Genomic DNA, 13,997 nt, shown 5'->3' on the forward strand with positions numbered 1-13,997 from the left:
TTTAGTTTCGACCGCACTTATGGCGTGAATTCAAATGATTTTGTTAAACAAACTTCCAAGTTTTACTGGGACCTTCGCATATAAATAATGTAATCTGAATAGATTATCTTCAAGGCCGTTTCAAATGCGATCCACCTCAAGAAATGCTATCCACGTCAAAAAATCTCATACAAAGTAACAAACAAAAAATTGTAAAAAAATACTTTTTATTTAATAAATGAATATTTCCAACGCACTTCAAGCGAAAGTGCTATTATTGAAAGCTGCCAAATAGAGTACTTTTTGTATTAAATTTTATCCCCACTCGTTTTACAGTGTAAAATTTTGTATGGAGCACTGTCAAGTTTCAGTACCCTATTAAGAGTACCACTTTTGCTTGAAGTGCGTTGATATTTCAAATAAAATATTTCACATACAAAAAAAGTTAAGAAAATAAATAAAAAACGCAAAGAAGTTGTAAAACAAATGTATTTTCCAAAAAAAAAAAAAAAAAGATGAAACTCCCTCTGAAATTCAAATTTAATTTTTTAGTCGTTTTAATGACGATTTGTTTTGTAGTTTGTTCGTTAAACTTAAATAAAATTAAAAATAAAGAAAACTCACAGAGCGTATATTTAAAAACTAAAATTTTCGATGTGTTTTGGAAAGCCTCCCCCATTCAATGGAGTCCATTGTCCAATCCAACGCCATTGTCCATTGTCCAATTGCGAATTAAATTAAAGATGAACATCTGTGAGATTGAATTTTTTTTAAATTATTGACTGGAGTGTCCTTTTAGGTAGGAAGCAATTGACTAAATTAATTTAAGATGATTATACATAGAAAGTTGATTGCATGAAAAAAAAAACGAATAACCCCGGTAATTCTACGGCCACAAATGTTCAATATGATTAGTTTTGAGCCGAACATACCAATTTATCTCTCAACAGACGTATAATTTTTTCCGTAATTACATGGGTCAGGGCAGACCTTTAACGTAAACTTTCCGTTTGGAAAGCAAAAATCTGTATATTTAAAGTTAATTCAAAAGATAAAGCTCATTCGAGTTGTGACACTGAACAGAGTTGTACCTATCGAAATGATCCCGCGAAAGTTACAAAACATACCTTTCGAAGACACAAAATATTTCTTCAGAGTCCAACAAGTGGGATGGAAAATTGTCGGATTCTGGCCGGGTATGGATAATGCTCCAACCCGTCGAATAGCTCTGGCAATAGCGAATAGCATCCATATATTGGTGTACGGCTGTTTCCAGCTGTTGTATTGTTATGAGAGGTCAGACGATTTAGTCATTTTTCTAGATGCTCTATCGCCAGTTTTGACTCAAGCTACGACTGCTATGAAGGTGCTGACTCTCGTTGCGATGCGTAAGGATCTAAAATGGGTTTTAGATCACCTGAAGCAATCGTTTTTTAATGGTAAATGTTGGACAATTTTTTATTCTCACGGTGGTTCACAATTTTTTTTATGGATCTCATTAACAATGCCGCACTGATTCAAGTGAACACTCTTTATTCGAAATAAATTTATGCTTGAAGAACATCTCATCTTAGAAAACTTTATGTAAAAATATTCCTTTGTTGGATATATTCACCCAGCACTAAGGAATTTACACGAAATTCATTATCGCCAAGGTTCTAGTATTTGCTGTGAACGATTCGAACATTTTTACATGTTGCCCAATCGACGGATATCGATGACATCAACCGGAACTGTTTCGACGCACACATCACTTTTATGATTGATGTTTCTGTACCCCTTCAAAGGTTGGGCTAAAACAGTTCTAAAGTGCTCGGGATAACATCGTCAACAACATTTTCTTCTAAGTGGCATCAATAAGTCTACTCTACTAAGTAGTAATAGGTCTCTACTCAGTGGGAAGTGCGTTCCATTTAGGACTTCCATTAGATAACAACTTGTCCAGGATTGCAGTGGCCATTCATTTAGGAAATCAAAAAATGATCGTTCGAAAAGGTTACCACAGCTATTGGACCAGAAATGATCGATTATTTTCCATAAAAAACTACAAACTACAAACTTCGCTTAGAGAAAATTGAAATTTCTAATGTGCAATGAAAAAGAGTTTAACTGCAAGATTATCCTCTCTGTCATATCTAGATAAATCACGGGAAGGTATCAAAATTCACCGCAGAGCATCAATTATTTCGTTTACGTTTGGACTAACACTGGCCATCTTGGCGAATTTAACGAATATGTTTTTCTGTCTTCTACCAACTATCAAAGACTCCTACCGATTACTAATGGGGATCGAACGAAGCTACGATTTGCCTTTCAAAGCTGTGTAAGTTTGTGAGCGATCGCAAAATGTGTAAAAGCTGGTGAAATACCAGTACAACTTTAACTTATATGAGTCTTGGTTCTATGCCTACGATCGGCAAATCTAATGAAAATTTCTCTTAGTTTCCCGTTCAACATATTCTGGTCACCACTGTTCGAGTTCATATATGTAACTTCACTCTACAGTGGCATTATGACCGCTAGTTCAATTTACAGCACTGATGGTTTATTTCTTGCGCTCTGTGCACACATTTCCAGCGAATTTAAAATTATTGGATCACGAATCAGCACAACAATTGAGGAAGAAATTGGTATTCGTAACTAGACTTTTGTTAAAACTTCAATTCAATTTATTGCCACACAGGATCCCATGAATCAATCGAAAAATTCTCAAAAGAACAAAATGATCGCATGTATAAGAAGCTAACGGCAATCGTAGCTGATCACAGTGCAATAATCGACGTGTGTAAGATAATGTCTCGATGCTTGTCGCCCAATGTGTTGATACATTACTTCACATCAGCCGTTATCATGTGTCTCTCCTGTCTGATGGTTTTATTGTCAGAAGGAGTGGCGAAAATAATTTTCGTGAACTACATAGTCGCGGCAACGGTCCAAGTGTTTGTGTATTCGATCGGCGGAAATATGCTTGCAGATGCCAGCACCGGCATATATTTTACAGCCTACGATTTTCCGTGGTACAAATGCGACGAAAGGATTCGTAAAACAATTCAGATGATAATCATACGCGGCCAGAGGAAAACTGCCATTGATACGCCATTCTTTCAGGCATCGTTGGAGACCTTCAGTATGGTGAGTTTTTGAATGAGAATGGAACTGTGTGGACAAATTCTATTCCAGGCGTTCTCTTATTAGATTGTCAGAACAGCAGGTTCATACATTGCCCTTATTAATAATTTTTTGTAAGTGGTTCGGTGCTGCGTAATTCATGTGGTTCAACTGCTTCCGAAGAGGTGGAATTAGTCGATGTCGTATGCACCTAGTCTATATTCTGATTGCACTAAGATTCCTTTTGTCAAAAATGTCACGGTCGAAGACCATCGCACTGTTCAAAATGTATTGAAATATGAATTAGACAATGATTAATTGCAAGAAACACCATCTTTCCTTGTAACCTCGCTTTATAATCGCGTATTTATTATTCGACAAAGAAATAGAGAAATAGAGCGGAGATGCAGGTGCCAGATATTATGTATAACCTGGAACTTCCAGGCTGGAAGTAATTGGCTAAAGAAATTTCATCTGAATGAAAGCTGTTGGTGTCAATGTACTTGTTCATACAGTAAAGTGTCCAGTAAAGTGTGATCTAACAGTTTTTTAATCGATTTTTTTTACCACGAAGCCAAGATATTCATTTTTCGATATTTGCACGAAAATGAGCCATCATGGCTTGGTGGTAAAAAATTGATTTAATAAGAATGGTTTGGCCAAAAATATATCACTTAGTTCTATGAGTGCGAGTTAATTTACAATCATCTCTTTCAACAATATTTTCGTCAGTTTCTGAAAATCCTAGCTGTCCATTCATTCAGTGCAAAGTTTTACCGACCAAATAAATTTTTGAATCAATATCTTTGAAAATGGTCTTTCGATAGGTAACTTTTAATGTTCTACATACTGAATTGTAAACACATAACTGCGCAAATATTTCTTCGAAATCCAATATCAATTAATTGCTGGGCAACGGATATTTTTGCGGTTCAATCAAGGTTAGAGAGGCCAAAACGAGATCCAATTATATAACGACGAAACCGATCAACCAAAGGAAACTTTACCTTTTTCATATAACAATAATGCTCTGGTCGATATGGCCATCTGTAGCACAGTGTTAGTTAAAATAAATGAAGTAATAGATTTGTTATCACTTTTTGTTATTGAAATACTTCAATCATGGCAGCGTAAAGTTAAACCAGGCAGTAGAAGGCGATTTGCCTTTGGTACGAAACGCTTACCGATAACAGAACGAATTCTTAAACGATTTTATCGGGATTTAGATACCTTTGAATGTATTTGTGTTCCCTGCTTCTGTCTGGCTTACGTTTATCTGACGTTATTAAATCAATTGATGATTGAACTGAAGTTATGGCTTCCGCGTGAGAAATGTGAAACGTAAACAAAAGTCTTAACAACTCTAAGTTTGTTTTGGTGTAAAGTTAAATCTTTTACTTCATTTGTTCAACATGGTATCGTTTTGCTATATAACACGACAATGTCCTCAGTTCATCGTCTGAATATTATTTCGTCATTGATAACAGACGACTAACCGTTTCTAGATACTAACAGATGTCCTTCACAACACTGTCACAATATCAGCTGTGCTGTTAAAGAGAATTTCGGTAAATTATCCGATACACTCTTCTCTCAAATCAGAAGAATAATTTCATAAATAAGAGGTCAAATTTGTTTGGTAGTTGAATATCTAAGTCTATTCGGTATGCTTCCAAGTTTACAGATTCTGGGTGCGTACAAGAATGTATTCAGGTCATCAGTCAAACGTTCTATCTTTGATTGGGCTGGTGTTAAAGGGTAATTTCTAGTTGTGTGCAAGCGTAGTTTTGATATCGAGATGAGTGTTGTTTAATCAAAATTAGGAAATATGACCTTGTTGTTGTCGGGGGAGGAATTATCGGAATGGCATCAGCTCGTGAGATTCAACTAAGGCACAGACACTTGAAAGTTGCCGTTCTTGAAAAAGAGGAGAAACTGGCATTTCATCAAAGTGGTCATAACAGCGGTGTAATTCATGCTGGCATTTATTACAAACCTGGATCTTTGAAGGCAAAACTTTGTGTGGAGGGATTGCATTTATCGTACAAATACTTTGACCGAAAGAGAATTCCATACAAAAAGTGTGGCAAACTGATTGTAGCTACAAACGAATTAGAAGTCGAACGGCTGATGGTTTGTTATTTTAACTGCTAACACTGGCACATACTGATGTTGTAATGAGTCGAACTATGAAAAATTTCAGGATCTGTACAAAAGAGGTCTAGCGAATAATGTTCCCGATATGCAGTTGGTAGATGAGGATAAAATTCAAGAAATTGAACCCTATTGCGAAGGACTGAAAGCGATATGGTCACCACACACTGGCATTGTAGACTGGGCTTTAGTAACAGAAAGCTATGGAAACGATTTTAAATCGGCTGGCGGACACATATTCGTCAATTTTAAAGTTAAAAAATTCGCGGAAACTCCTACCGATGCTGAATATCCGATCACAGTGTTTGGAAGCAATGAGGACGCCGTTCGCACAAAATACGTTTTAACATGCGGTGGATTACAGTCCGATAAACTAGCCGAACTGACCGGATGTAAACAGTCCCCAAGCATCGTTCCGTTCAGGGGGGAATATCTACTCTTAGCCAAAAACAAAACGCACATGGTACGAGGTAACATATATCCTGTTCCCGATCCTCGTTTTCCTTTCCTCGGCGTTCATTTTACGCCTCGCATGGACGGAAGTGTTTGGCTTGGACCGAACGCAGTTTTGGCATTCAAACGAGAAGGTTATAGGTGGAGTGACTTCAATCCATTTGAACTTATGAACACTTTGTCGAATCGCGGCTTTCTTCGAATGGCATCCAAGTATATTGGTTTCGGTTTGGGTGAAATTGCCAAATCGGCTTACATACCGTTACAAGTGAAAGAACTGCAGAAATTTATACCCTACATTACTGAGTTCGACGTAGAGCGCGGGCCGTCTGGCGTTCGAGCGCAGGCACTTGACGACATGGGTAATTTAGTGGACGATTTTGTTTTTCATTTTGGCGAGGGCGACAGTTGCGTTGCGAAACAAGTGTTACACTGCCGAAATGCACCATCACCGGGTGCGACGAGTTCACTAGCTATTGCGAAAATGATTGCTGACAAAATTGATAACGAATTTTTGAAGAAGGGTAAGTAGTGAGCGGAGGATGGAGTTGACAATACTGGGAGTATTTGAAACTTTTGTTTTCGTTTTGTTTAAATTTGAGGAAATTAAAGAAAGACTTTATTGTTGAACTCATTAGTTTTGACTGGACTGAAGCGGATAATGATACATTCGGGCATGGAATTAATTCCGTATCGTAGCAACCTAAGTACCAGGAGGCTTTTTCGTAAAAAAATTGGATACAGAGGAACCAAGCTCCGCCAAACAGGACCCCGGGAAATGTAAGAACCGGGAAGTCGGTTTATATTTTTTTGATTAGGGGTCGTCCACAAATAATTCTAACAAATTTGTTTTGATTCTGACACTTCTCGCGTGACGCAAAGGTTCAAATATTCGATAAAATAGCGTGAGGTCATTTATGTTACGATCCCTGACCTTGTCCATACAGAGTCCTTGTATAGGACAGTAAATCCGTTCGAATCCGACACATTGCCACAATTTAGTGAAACACTTCTCATTTGATTTCATGTAAATAAAAAATAAAATTTAATTTTTATAACGGCTTGGACAGCACTAATTTGGTGTAAATGCACAGCATTTTCGTTGCGATATCTCTCTAAATCAAAGTCGAATGCGTCGAAGTGAAATAGAATCCCTTCGATGCATCAAATATAAGCCACTTGTCTCGAAAATCGTACACGGACGTCAGGTGGAAGCCCATATTGGTCAGGACGACAATGTACTCGAACAGTGCGAATAGGGTGTACACTACAGATGTGGAGTACATCGATCAGATTTTTACAAATCTAAAGTTTAATTCACTTACCACCCGGTTCGCAGCGATCATTATGTCTCACGAAGCAATAGCCAGCGCAGAAAAAGCTGACGACGTTGATGACACAGAGATTTCGTTTCAATGCTAACGATGTCTCTTGAGCTCGCGACAATTTCCCGGTGCTTCTGAGAGCGTTTTTGTTCAAGAAGTACGTCATGCACATGTAACACTCAGACGTTGCAATGAAGGTGATGAAACAAGTCTTGTGAATCTCTGCAACGGATTGGTCGTTAGAAAATCGTCAAAATATAGTCTGGTATGCATTACCGTAATCATCAATCGATGTCCATAGGCTCAATCCAACTAGAGCCAAATTCTCCACCACATTGAATATACAGGCTGTGTAGGCAATAGGACGACGATTCTTCCTAACAATCACTTGGTACAGTAGGTAGTACTGGTAAATGACGGTCAGCCGTGGAATAACTTGAAGTAAGATCGCTAACTGCCAGACGAACCTTTGCGGCTGATAGTTTCCTATGGCCGCCGAAATGGATGGAAGATAATTGCGAACACCGCAATGGGTCGCCGTGGCACGTTCGAAGTAACTCCACAGCGAATAGCCCACACAGAATACGAAACTGAAGAACGGTATCGTACAGATGGCTAGACAGTAAATACCGAATCGGATTCGGAATATAATTTGGTTCGAATCTAATCTCTCGTATTGGGGCAGCATTTCGATGTTGTTGTGTCGGTAATTTCGTTTACTTTCCAATTGAATCTGGGGCCATTTTACACACAAAAATCGATTTCAAATATTGAAAACATTTTGTTGTTTACATTACTACTCTGCCGCAGTGTGTTGATGTGGTGTTTTAAACGTCAAATGTAGAACGTGACAGATCTGTCAACAAAATACAAAAACATAACCTCACAAACTACTCCAAGCAGTTTCTATTTGGTGCCGATGGAAAATGTTTAGAAACTTAAGTAAAGTCTTGCAATCATCGTACTTCCGGACGTACGCATCGAATCCATCAGTGAAACAGCCAGTGTCACCGAAAACACCGTTGATAACATGTAAAGTGAGCAAATTCAATCAATATGTCGAGTCGGGCATACCGAAAGACACAAAGTTCGGAACAATACCACTAGCATCATCCGGATGGCAACATTATAAGTCCAAAGGCGATAAATTCACCATTCATCCCATAGCATCCCTACCACACGACGAGCCTGCTGATACGTCTTTTGCCGACATACAATTGGACGAACAAATCGTCAAGAACTTAAAGCTACGCCTGGATGTAACGAATCCCAACAGTATTCAGTTAAATGCATTTGCTTCGGTTATTCGTAACGATCATACGTTAATTGCTGCTGAGACAGGCTGCGGGAAAACGCTTGCCTATTTGATTCCGATTGTGCAGAAAATTTTGTCACTGAAAGAGAAACAGACGAATGATGACATGAACACTCCGACAGCTTTAATATTAACTCCAGGAAGGGAATTGGGTGAGTTGTGAACTTTCTAAAAATATTCTTTTCAAATCAACCGATTACTCATCTGCAGCAAGTCAGATTGGCATCGTAGCGGAAAAACTGTGCACCAATCTCAATATAAATGTAAAGACAATCATCGGTGGTAAGACGAAAAGGCTGATGATGGATCCTGAATTTGGACAGGTTGACATTCTCGTTGGTTCAATGGGTGCCGTTAGTAAATTGGTCACGACTGGAATTTATCGAATGCAATGCGTACGCCATGTCGTCGTTGATGAAGCCGATACAATGTTCGATGACACCTTTTCCGATAAATTGGTTCATTTAATGAAACGATTTCCGGTAAAAAAAAAAATTTTTTGTCGTCTCTTAAATCGCCAAACATACAACGAGTAATCTCCTTGTAGCTCCACAGGAATCACATTCAGGAAATTGACAAAAACCTCATCGGCACTCAGTTGATTCTTGCGTCAGCCACCATGCCCACCAACACCCAGGAACTGCTCCAAAACGTTATCGACACGACCACAATAAACGAAGTTGTTAGTCCCAGCTTACACCGACTCCTGCCAAACGTAACGCAGACATTTCTTCGAATGAGTAAAATGCATCGACCGATTCAAATGCTGGCCATCGTCAAAGAGGAGCTCTCCAAGAAACGACCCGTCATCATATTTTCGAACAAGTCATCGTCCTGCGATTACGTTTCGATATTCCTAAACGACCACGACATCGAATGTGTGAACTTAAATGGTGACATGCTGGTGCAAATTAGAATGGGACAATTTGACAAATTTCAAACCGGCCAAGTTCACGTTCTTTCGACAACTGATGTTGCGAGTCGCGGATTGGACACCACAAGAGTATGTGAAACTTGACCGGAGTACTGGAAGGAATTTCTATTAAACGTTTCTGGTTTCTTTGCAACAGGCTCGCCATGTGATCAATTTTGATTTTCCGTTGCACATTTCGGATTACATTCATCGCATCGGTCGAATCGGACGCTTAGGCAGCCACGAACAGTGTGAGGTTACAAATTTCGTTTCGAGTCATAGAGAATTGAGTGTGGTGCAGAGGATCGAACATGCAGCCCGGACTGCAACGGTTTTACCGAATGTTAATGCCAACATTTCGAATATAATCAGCAACAAATTAATCAAACAAATGGAAACGGAAGAGAAAAGATATTTGAAATCGCTTAAAGAATAAAATGAGCGCGTGAGTAGTGTTTTGGAATTGATTTTTTTATTGTTTTTGGTGATACTGGATGTTCGATGACACTAGACATTATATTCATTATATTGATACATCGGCAAATACCGATTTTTTGAGCGGTGTATTCCCTCTTTAGCCGTTTCATAGACAACACGAGTGTTCAATTTGTCATTTTCAATTAGTCGTATGTCCCCGTCCCAATAACGTCCGAAGGAACATAGGACACACGGATTGGTACATTTATGATTGCAACTTTGTCTGATTGACGAATTTTCCATTTTGTTTCTTTTTTCGATCAAGATTGTCCAGAGAAACTTTGGTGGAAGAAACATTTTTTTGTTATTTTTTTTCACATGCCTCGATAGAAGGGTTTTTGAGTAACGAAGTAGTAGATGTAGTATAGTGACGAGTTAAGGCTGCATGTATCACTGAATGATTTCCCTGACATGTGTGACATTCTTAACACACTCAACATTCTCATAAGGAGAATTCTTAGGGTTTTCACCGAAGGGTGACACACTTCCATTTAATCTATTTATTCCTCTTTACATCAAAAACTTTTAAAAGTGGAATTTTACGCTTTTTAAAGTTGTACTATGAGTTGTAGTACGTGGTTCGATCAAAATGAAGCCTTTTTAAAATATTTGGTAAAAAGAACTTTTTCCTATTTAATTCATTTAATCCAATTTTTATTCCATTAAATCCAGAAGCGCGTCACCCATCGGTTTTCACCAAAAACGCTCGTCCTTCTTTATCTGAAATGCCTAAAGTAACAAATCTTAACTAAATAGAGACAATCTGTTATCAAGATGCATCGTAAACAAAACCTACATCATCCATTAACTCACTTAAAGAGTTTTACCTGATGTACGACGAGCGTTTTTGGTGAAAACCCTAACAATTTTCCTTTTGAAAATGTTGAGTGTATTGAGAATGGTAAGAATAGTTAAGATTTGTTAGGCATTTAAACACCAGCATTGCCTCGGCTCTATCAATGTTTAGTGAAGAAGAATTCAATAAACTTCAGAAGCAAACCCATGAGAGTTATGTCACGCTGCGAACGTAAAACTAGTGTAAATGTTATATTAGAATCACTCGCATGGCTTATGGGAGCAAATCTCGACCATATAGAATATCTACAGTCAACTAAACAAGATCTACTAATGAGGTATATGTCGTCAGCGCCCCCACCTTTTTGGGCTGGGGTTTTCGTTGCTGATTATTATGAGCTAGGTTTTGTGCTTTCGAATGATGCTACCTAAAAGTTTTGTGCTGCTCAGGCACCCGAGCACAAAATTACTTTCTATTCAAAACATGTCACTTTGTATGGTAGACCCCTAATATATCAACTACACCCAAAATACAATTCTAGGACTAAAATGAACACATTGTGTGCTGACAATATCACCCCACCAATAGTTTAGTGCTGCCACCTGTGTCCAGCACAAAACTACTTTCTGCTCAAAACATGTCACTTTGTATGGGAGACCTCTAATATATCAACTTTATTCAAAATACAATTGCAGGACTGAAATCTATATATTATGTGCTGACGATATCACCCCACCAATAGTTTAGTGCTGCCACCTGTGCCCAGCACAAAACTACTTTCTGGTCAAAACATGTCACTTTGCATGCATGGTAGACCCCTCACAATTCTCAGAGTTTGTCTTGCATGCAACAGAATTCTTGCACAATAGCCTGAGTCCATTGTGCATGTACCAAGAGGCTTGCACAATAGTCACAGTTCATTGTGCATGCATCACGATGCTTGCACAATAGTCAGAGTTCATTGTGCATGCATCTTGATGCTTGCACAATAGTCAGAATCCATTGTGCATGTGACAAAATGCTTGCACAATAGTCAGAGTTCATTGTGCATGCATCTTGATGCTTGCACAATAGTCAGAATCCATTGTGCATGTGGCAAAATGCTTGTACAATATTCACAGTTCATTGTGCATGTGACAAAATGCTTGCACAATAGTCAGAGTTCAATGTTCATGCATCTCGATGCTTGCACAATAGTCAGAGTTCATTGTGTATCCAACAGAATGCTAGCACAATAGTCGGAGTTCATTGTGCATGCATCTTGATGCTTGCACAATAGTCAGAATTCATTGTGCATGTGACAAAATGCTTGTACAATAGTCACAGTTCATTGTGCATGTGACAAAATGCTTGCACAATAGTCAGAGTTCATCGTGCATGCATCTCGATGCTTGCACAATAGTCAGAGTTCATTGTGCATGCATCTCGATGCTTGCACAATAGTCAGAGTTCATTGTGTATCCAACAGAATGCTTGCACAATAGTCAGAGTTCATTGTGCATGCATCTCGATGCTTTTACAATAGTCATAGTTCATTGTGTATCCAACAGAATGCTTGCACAATAGTCAGAGTTCATTGTGCATGCATCTCGATGCTTGCACAATAGTCAGAATCCATTGTGCATGTGACAAAATGCTTGCACAATAGTCAGAGCTCATTGTGCATGCATCTTGATGCTTGTACAATAGTCAGAATCCATTGTGCATGTGACAAAATGCTTGCACAATAGTCAGAGTTCATTGTGCATGTGACAAAATGCTTGCACAATAGTCAGAGTTCATTGTGCATGCATCTTGATGCTTGCACAATAGTCAGAATCCATTGTGCATGTGGCAAAATGCTTGTACAATATTCACAGTTCATTGTGCATGTGACAAAATGCTTGCACAATAGTCAGAGTTCAATGTTCATGCATCTCGATGCTTGCACAATAGTCAGAGTTCATTGTGTATCCAACAGAATGCTAGCACAATAGTCGGAGTTCATTGTGCATGCATCTTGATGCTTGCACAATAGTCAGAATTCATTGTGCATGTGACAAAATGCTTGTACAATAGTCACAGTTCATTGTGCATGTGACAAAATGCTTGCACAATAGTCAGAGTTCATCGTGCATGCATCTCGATGCTTGCACAATAGTCAGAGTTCATTGTGCATGCATCTCGATGCTTGCACAATAGTCAGAGTTCATTGTGTATCCAACAGAATGCTTGCACAATAGTCAGAGTTCATTGTGCATGCATCTCGATGCTTTTACAATAGTCATAGTTCATTGTGTATCCAACAGAATGCTTGCACAATAGTCAGAGTTCATTGTGCATGCATCTCGATGCTTGCACAATAGTCAGAATCCATTGTGCATGTGACAAAATGCTTGCACAATAGTCAGAGCTCATTGTGCATGCATCTTGATGCTTGTACAATAGTCAGAATCCATTGTGCATGTGACAAAATGCTTGCACAATAGTCAGAGTTCATTGTGCATGTGACAAAATGCTTGCACAATAGTCAGAGTTCATTGTGCATGTGACAAAATGCTTGCACAATAATCAGAGTTCATTGTGCATGCATCTCGATGCTTGCACAATAGTCAGAGTTCTTTGTGTATCCAACAGAATGCTTGCACAATAGTCAGAGTTCATCGTGCATGCATCTCGATGCTTGCACAATAGTCAGAGTTTATTGTGCATACATCTCGATGCTTGCACAATAGTCATAGTTCATTGTGTATCCAACAGAATGCTTGCACAATAGTCAGAGTTCATTGTGCATGCAAAAATAGGCTTGCACAATAGTCAAAGTTCATTGTGTATTCAACAGAATGCTTGCACAATAGTCAGAGTTCATTGTGCATGCATCTCGATTGTGCATGTTTTGATCAGAAAGTAGTTTTGTGCTGGACACAGGTGGCAGCACTAAACTATTGGTGGGGTGATATTGTCAGCACATAATGTGTACATTTTAGTCCTAGAATTGTATTTTGGGTGCAGTTGATATATTAGGGGTCTACCATACAAAGTGACATGTTTTGAATAGAAAGTAGTTTTGTGCTCGGGTGCCTGAGCAGCACAAAACTTTTGGGTAGCATCATTCGAAAGCACAAAACCTAGCTCATAATAATCAGCAACGAAAACTCCCGCCCAAAAAGGTGGGGGCGCTGACGACATATACCTCTACTAATGAAACTCGGTAGATGTGTCTTCGACCGAAGCCGGAAGTATAATCATTCATTTGAACAATGAACACGATATTTATAGGCGATCACTTAGCTTACTCGATTGAATTGAATTCGTTGGCCTACTGTGATGGGGGATTACCACAGGCTAAATTTTCGGCAACGAATAATGTTCCTAACGATGCTGATAGTCTTTAAAATAAAGAATGGTATCTGGAGTACATGGACATATTGCACTGAACAATCGGCGACACGAGAAACAGGGAGTTCATGAAAAAACAGTAAATAATCGCAGATTCTT

At 38.7% G+C, this 13,997-nt stretch overlaps 3 protein-coding genes across 3 annotated transcripts; 2 read left to right on the forward strand and 1 right to left on the reverse strand.

The window, feature by feature from the left end:
- The first annotated feature begins 4,621 nt into the window (after window positions 1-4,621).
- Window positions 4,622-6,324, forward strand: LOC119066216 (L-2-hydroxyglutarate dehydrogenase, mitochondrial). Its single transcript, XM_037168539.1, has 3 exons — window positions 4,622-4,845; window positions 4,911-5,220; window positions 5,291-6,324. The coding sequence occupies exons 1-3, from the start codon at window positions 4,754-4,756 to the stop codon at window positions 6,224-6,226; spliced, it is 1,338 nt and encodes a 445-aa protein (XP_037024434.1). The 5' UTR covers window positions 4,622-4,753; the 3' UTR covers window positions 6,227-6,324.
- A 380-nt stretch (window positions 6,325-6,704) lies between these two features.
- On the reverse strand, window positions 6,705-7,843 carry LOC119066225 (post-GPI attachment to proteins factor 2). The gene is made up of 3 exons (XM_037168549.1): window positions 7,296-7,843; window positions 7,020-7,241; window positions 6,705-6,961 (listed from the first exon to the last, which is right to left on the reverse strand). The coding sequence occupies exons 1-3, from the start codon at window positions 7,705-7,707 to the stop codon at window positions 6,810-6,812; spliced, it is 786 nt and encodes a 261-aa protein (XP_037024444.1). The 5' UTR covers window positions 7,708-7,843; the 3' UTR covers window positions 6,705-6,809.
- A 10-nt stretch (window positions 7,844-7,853) lies between these two features.
- On the forward strand, window positions 7,854-9,701 carry LOC119066214 (probable ATP-dependent RNA helicase DDX28). Its single transcript, XM_037168536.1, has 4 exons — window positions 7,854-8,486; window positions 8,545-8,816; window positions 8,882-9,337; window positions 9,405-9,701. Exons 1-4 carry the CDS (start codon window positions 7,946-7,948, stop codon window positions 9,681-9,683), a joined length of 1,548 nt encoding a protein of 515 aa, XP_037024431.1. The 5' UTR covers window positions 7,854-7,945; the 3' UTR covers window positions 9,684-9,701.
- The last annotated feature ends 4,296 nt before the right edge of the window (window positions 9,702-13,997 follow it).

The sequence above is a fragment of the Bradysia coprophila genome, chromosome IV (assembly GCF_014529535.1).
Source record: "Bradysia coprophila strain Holo2 chromosome IV, BU_Bcop_v1, whole genome shotgun sequence".
NCBI lineage: Eukaryota > Metazoa > Arthropoda > Insecta > Diptera > Sciaridae > Bradysia > Bradysia coprophila.

Bases quoted from the DNA above. Each gene is read 5' to 3' on its own strand.
- LOC119066216 (XM_037168539.1), top strand. From the start codon at position 4,754: ATGCTTCCAAGTTTACAGATTCTGGGTGCGTACAAGAATGTATTCAGG. The intron at 4,846-4,910 runs GTAATTTCTAGT...AATCAAAATTAG, and splicing joins GATTGGGCTGGTGTTAAAGG to GAAATATGACCTTGTTGTTG. The intron at 5,221-5,290 runs GTTTGTTATTTT...GAAAAATTTCAG, and splicing joins TAGAAGTCGAACGGCTGATG to GATCTGTACAAAAGAGGTCT.
- LOC119066225 (XM_037168549.1), bottom strand. From the start codon at position 7,707: ATGCTGCCCCAATACGAGAGATTAGATTCGAACCAAATTATATTCCGA. The intron at 7,242-7,295 runs GTAATGCATACC...AATCCGTTGCAG, and splicing joins GACATCGATTGATGATTACG to AGATTCACAAGACTTGTTTC. The intron at 6,962-7,019 runs GTAAGTGAATTA...CCACATCTGTAG, and splicing joins TGATCGCTGCGAACCGGGTG to TGTACACCCTATTCGCACTG.
- LOC119066214 (XM_037168536.1), top strand. From the start codon at position 7,946: ATGTTTAGAAACTTAAGTAAAGTCTTGCAATCATCGTACTTCCGGACG. The intron at 8,487-8,544 runs GTGAGTTGTGAA...ACTCATCTGCAG, and splicing joins AACTCCAGGAAGGGAATTGG to CAAGTCAGATTGGCATCGTA. The intron at 9,338-9,404 runs GTATGTGAAACT...TCTTTGCAACAG, and splicing joins GCGGATTGGACACCACAAGA to GCTCGCCATGTGATCAATTT.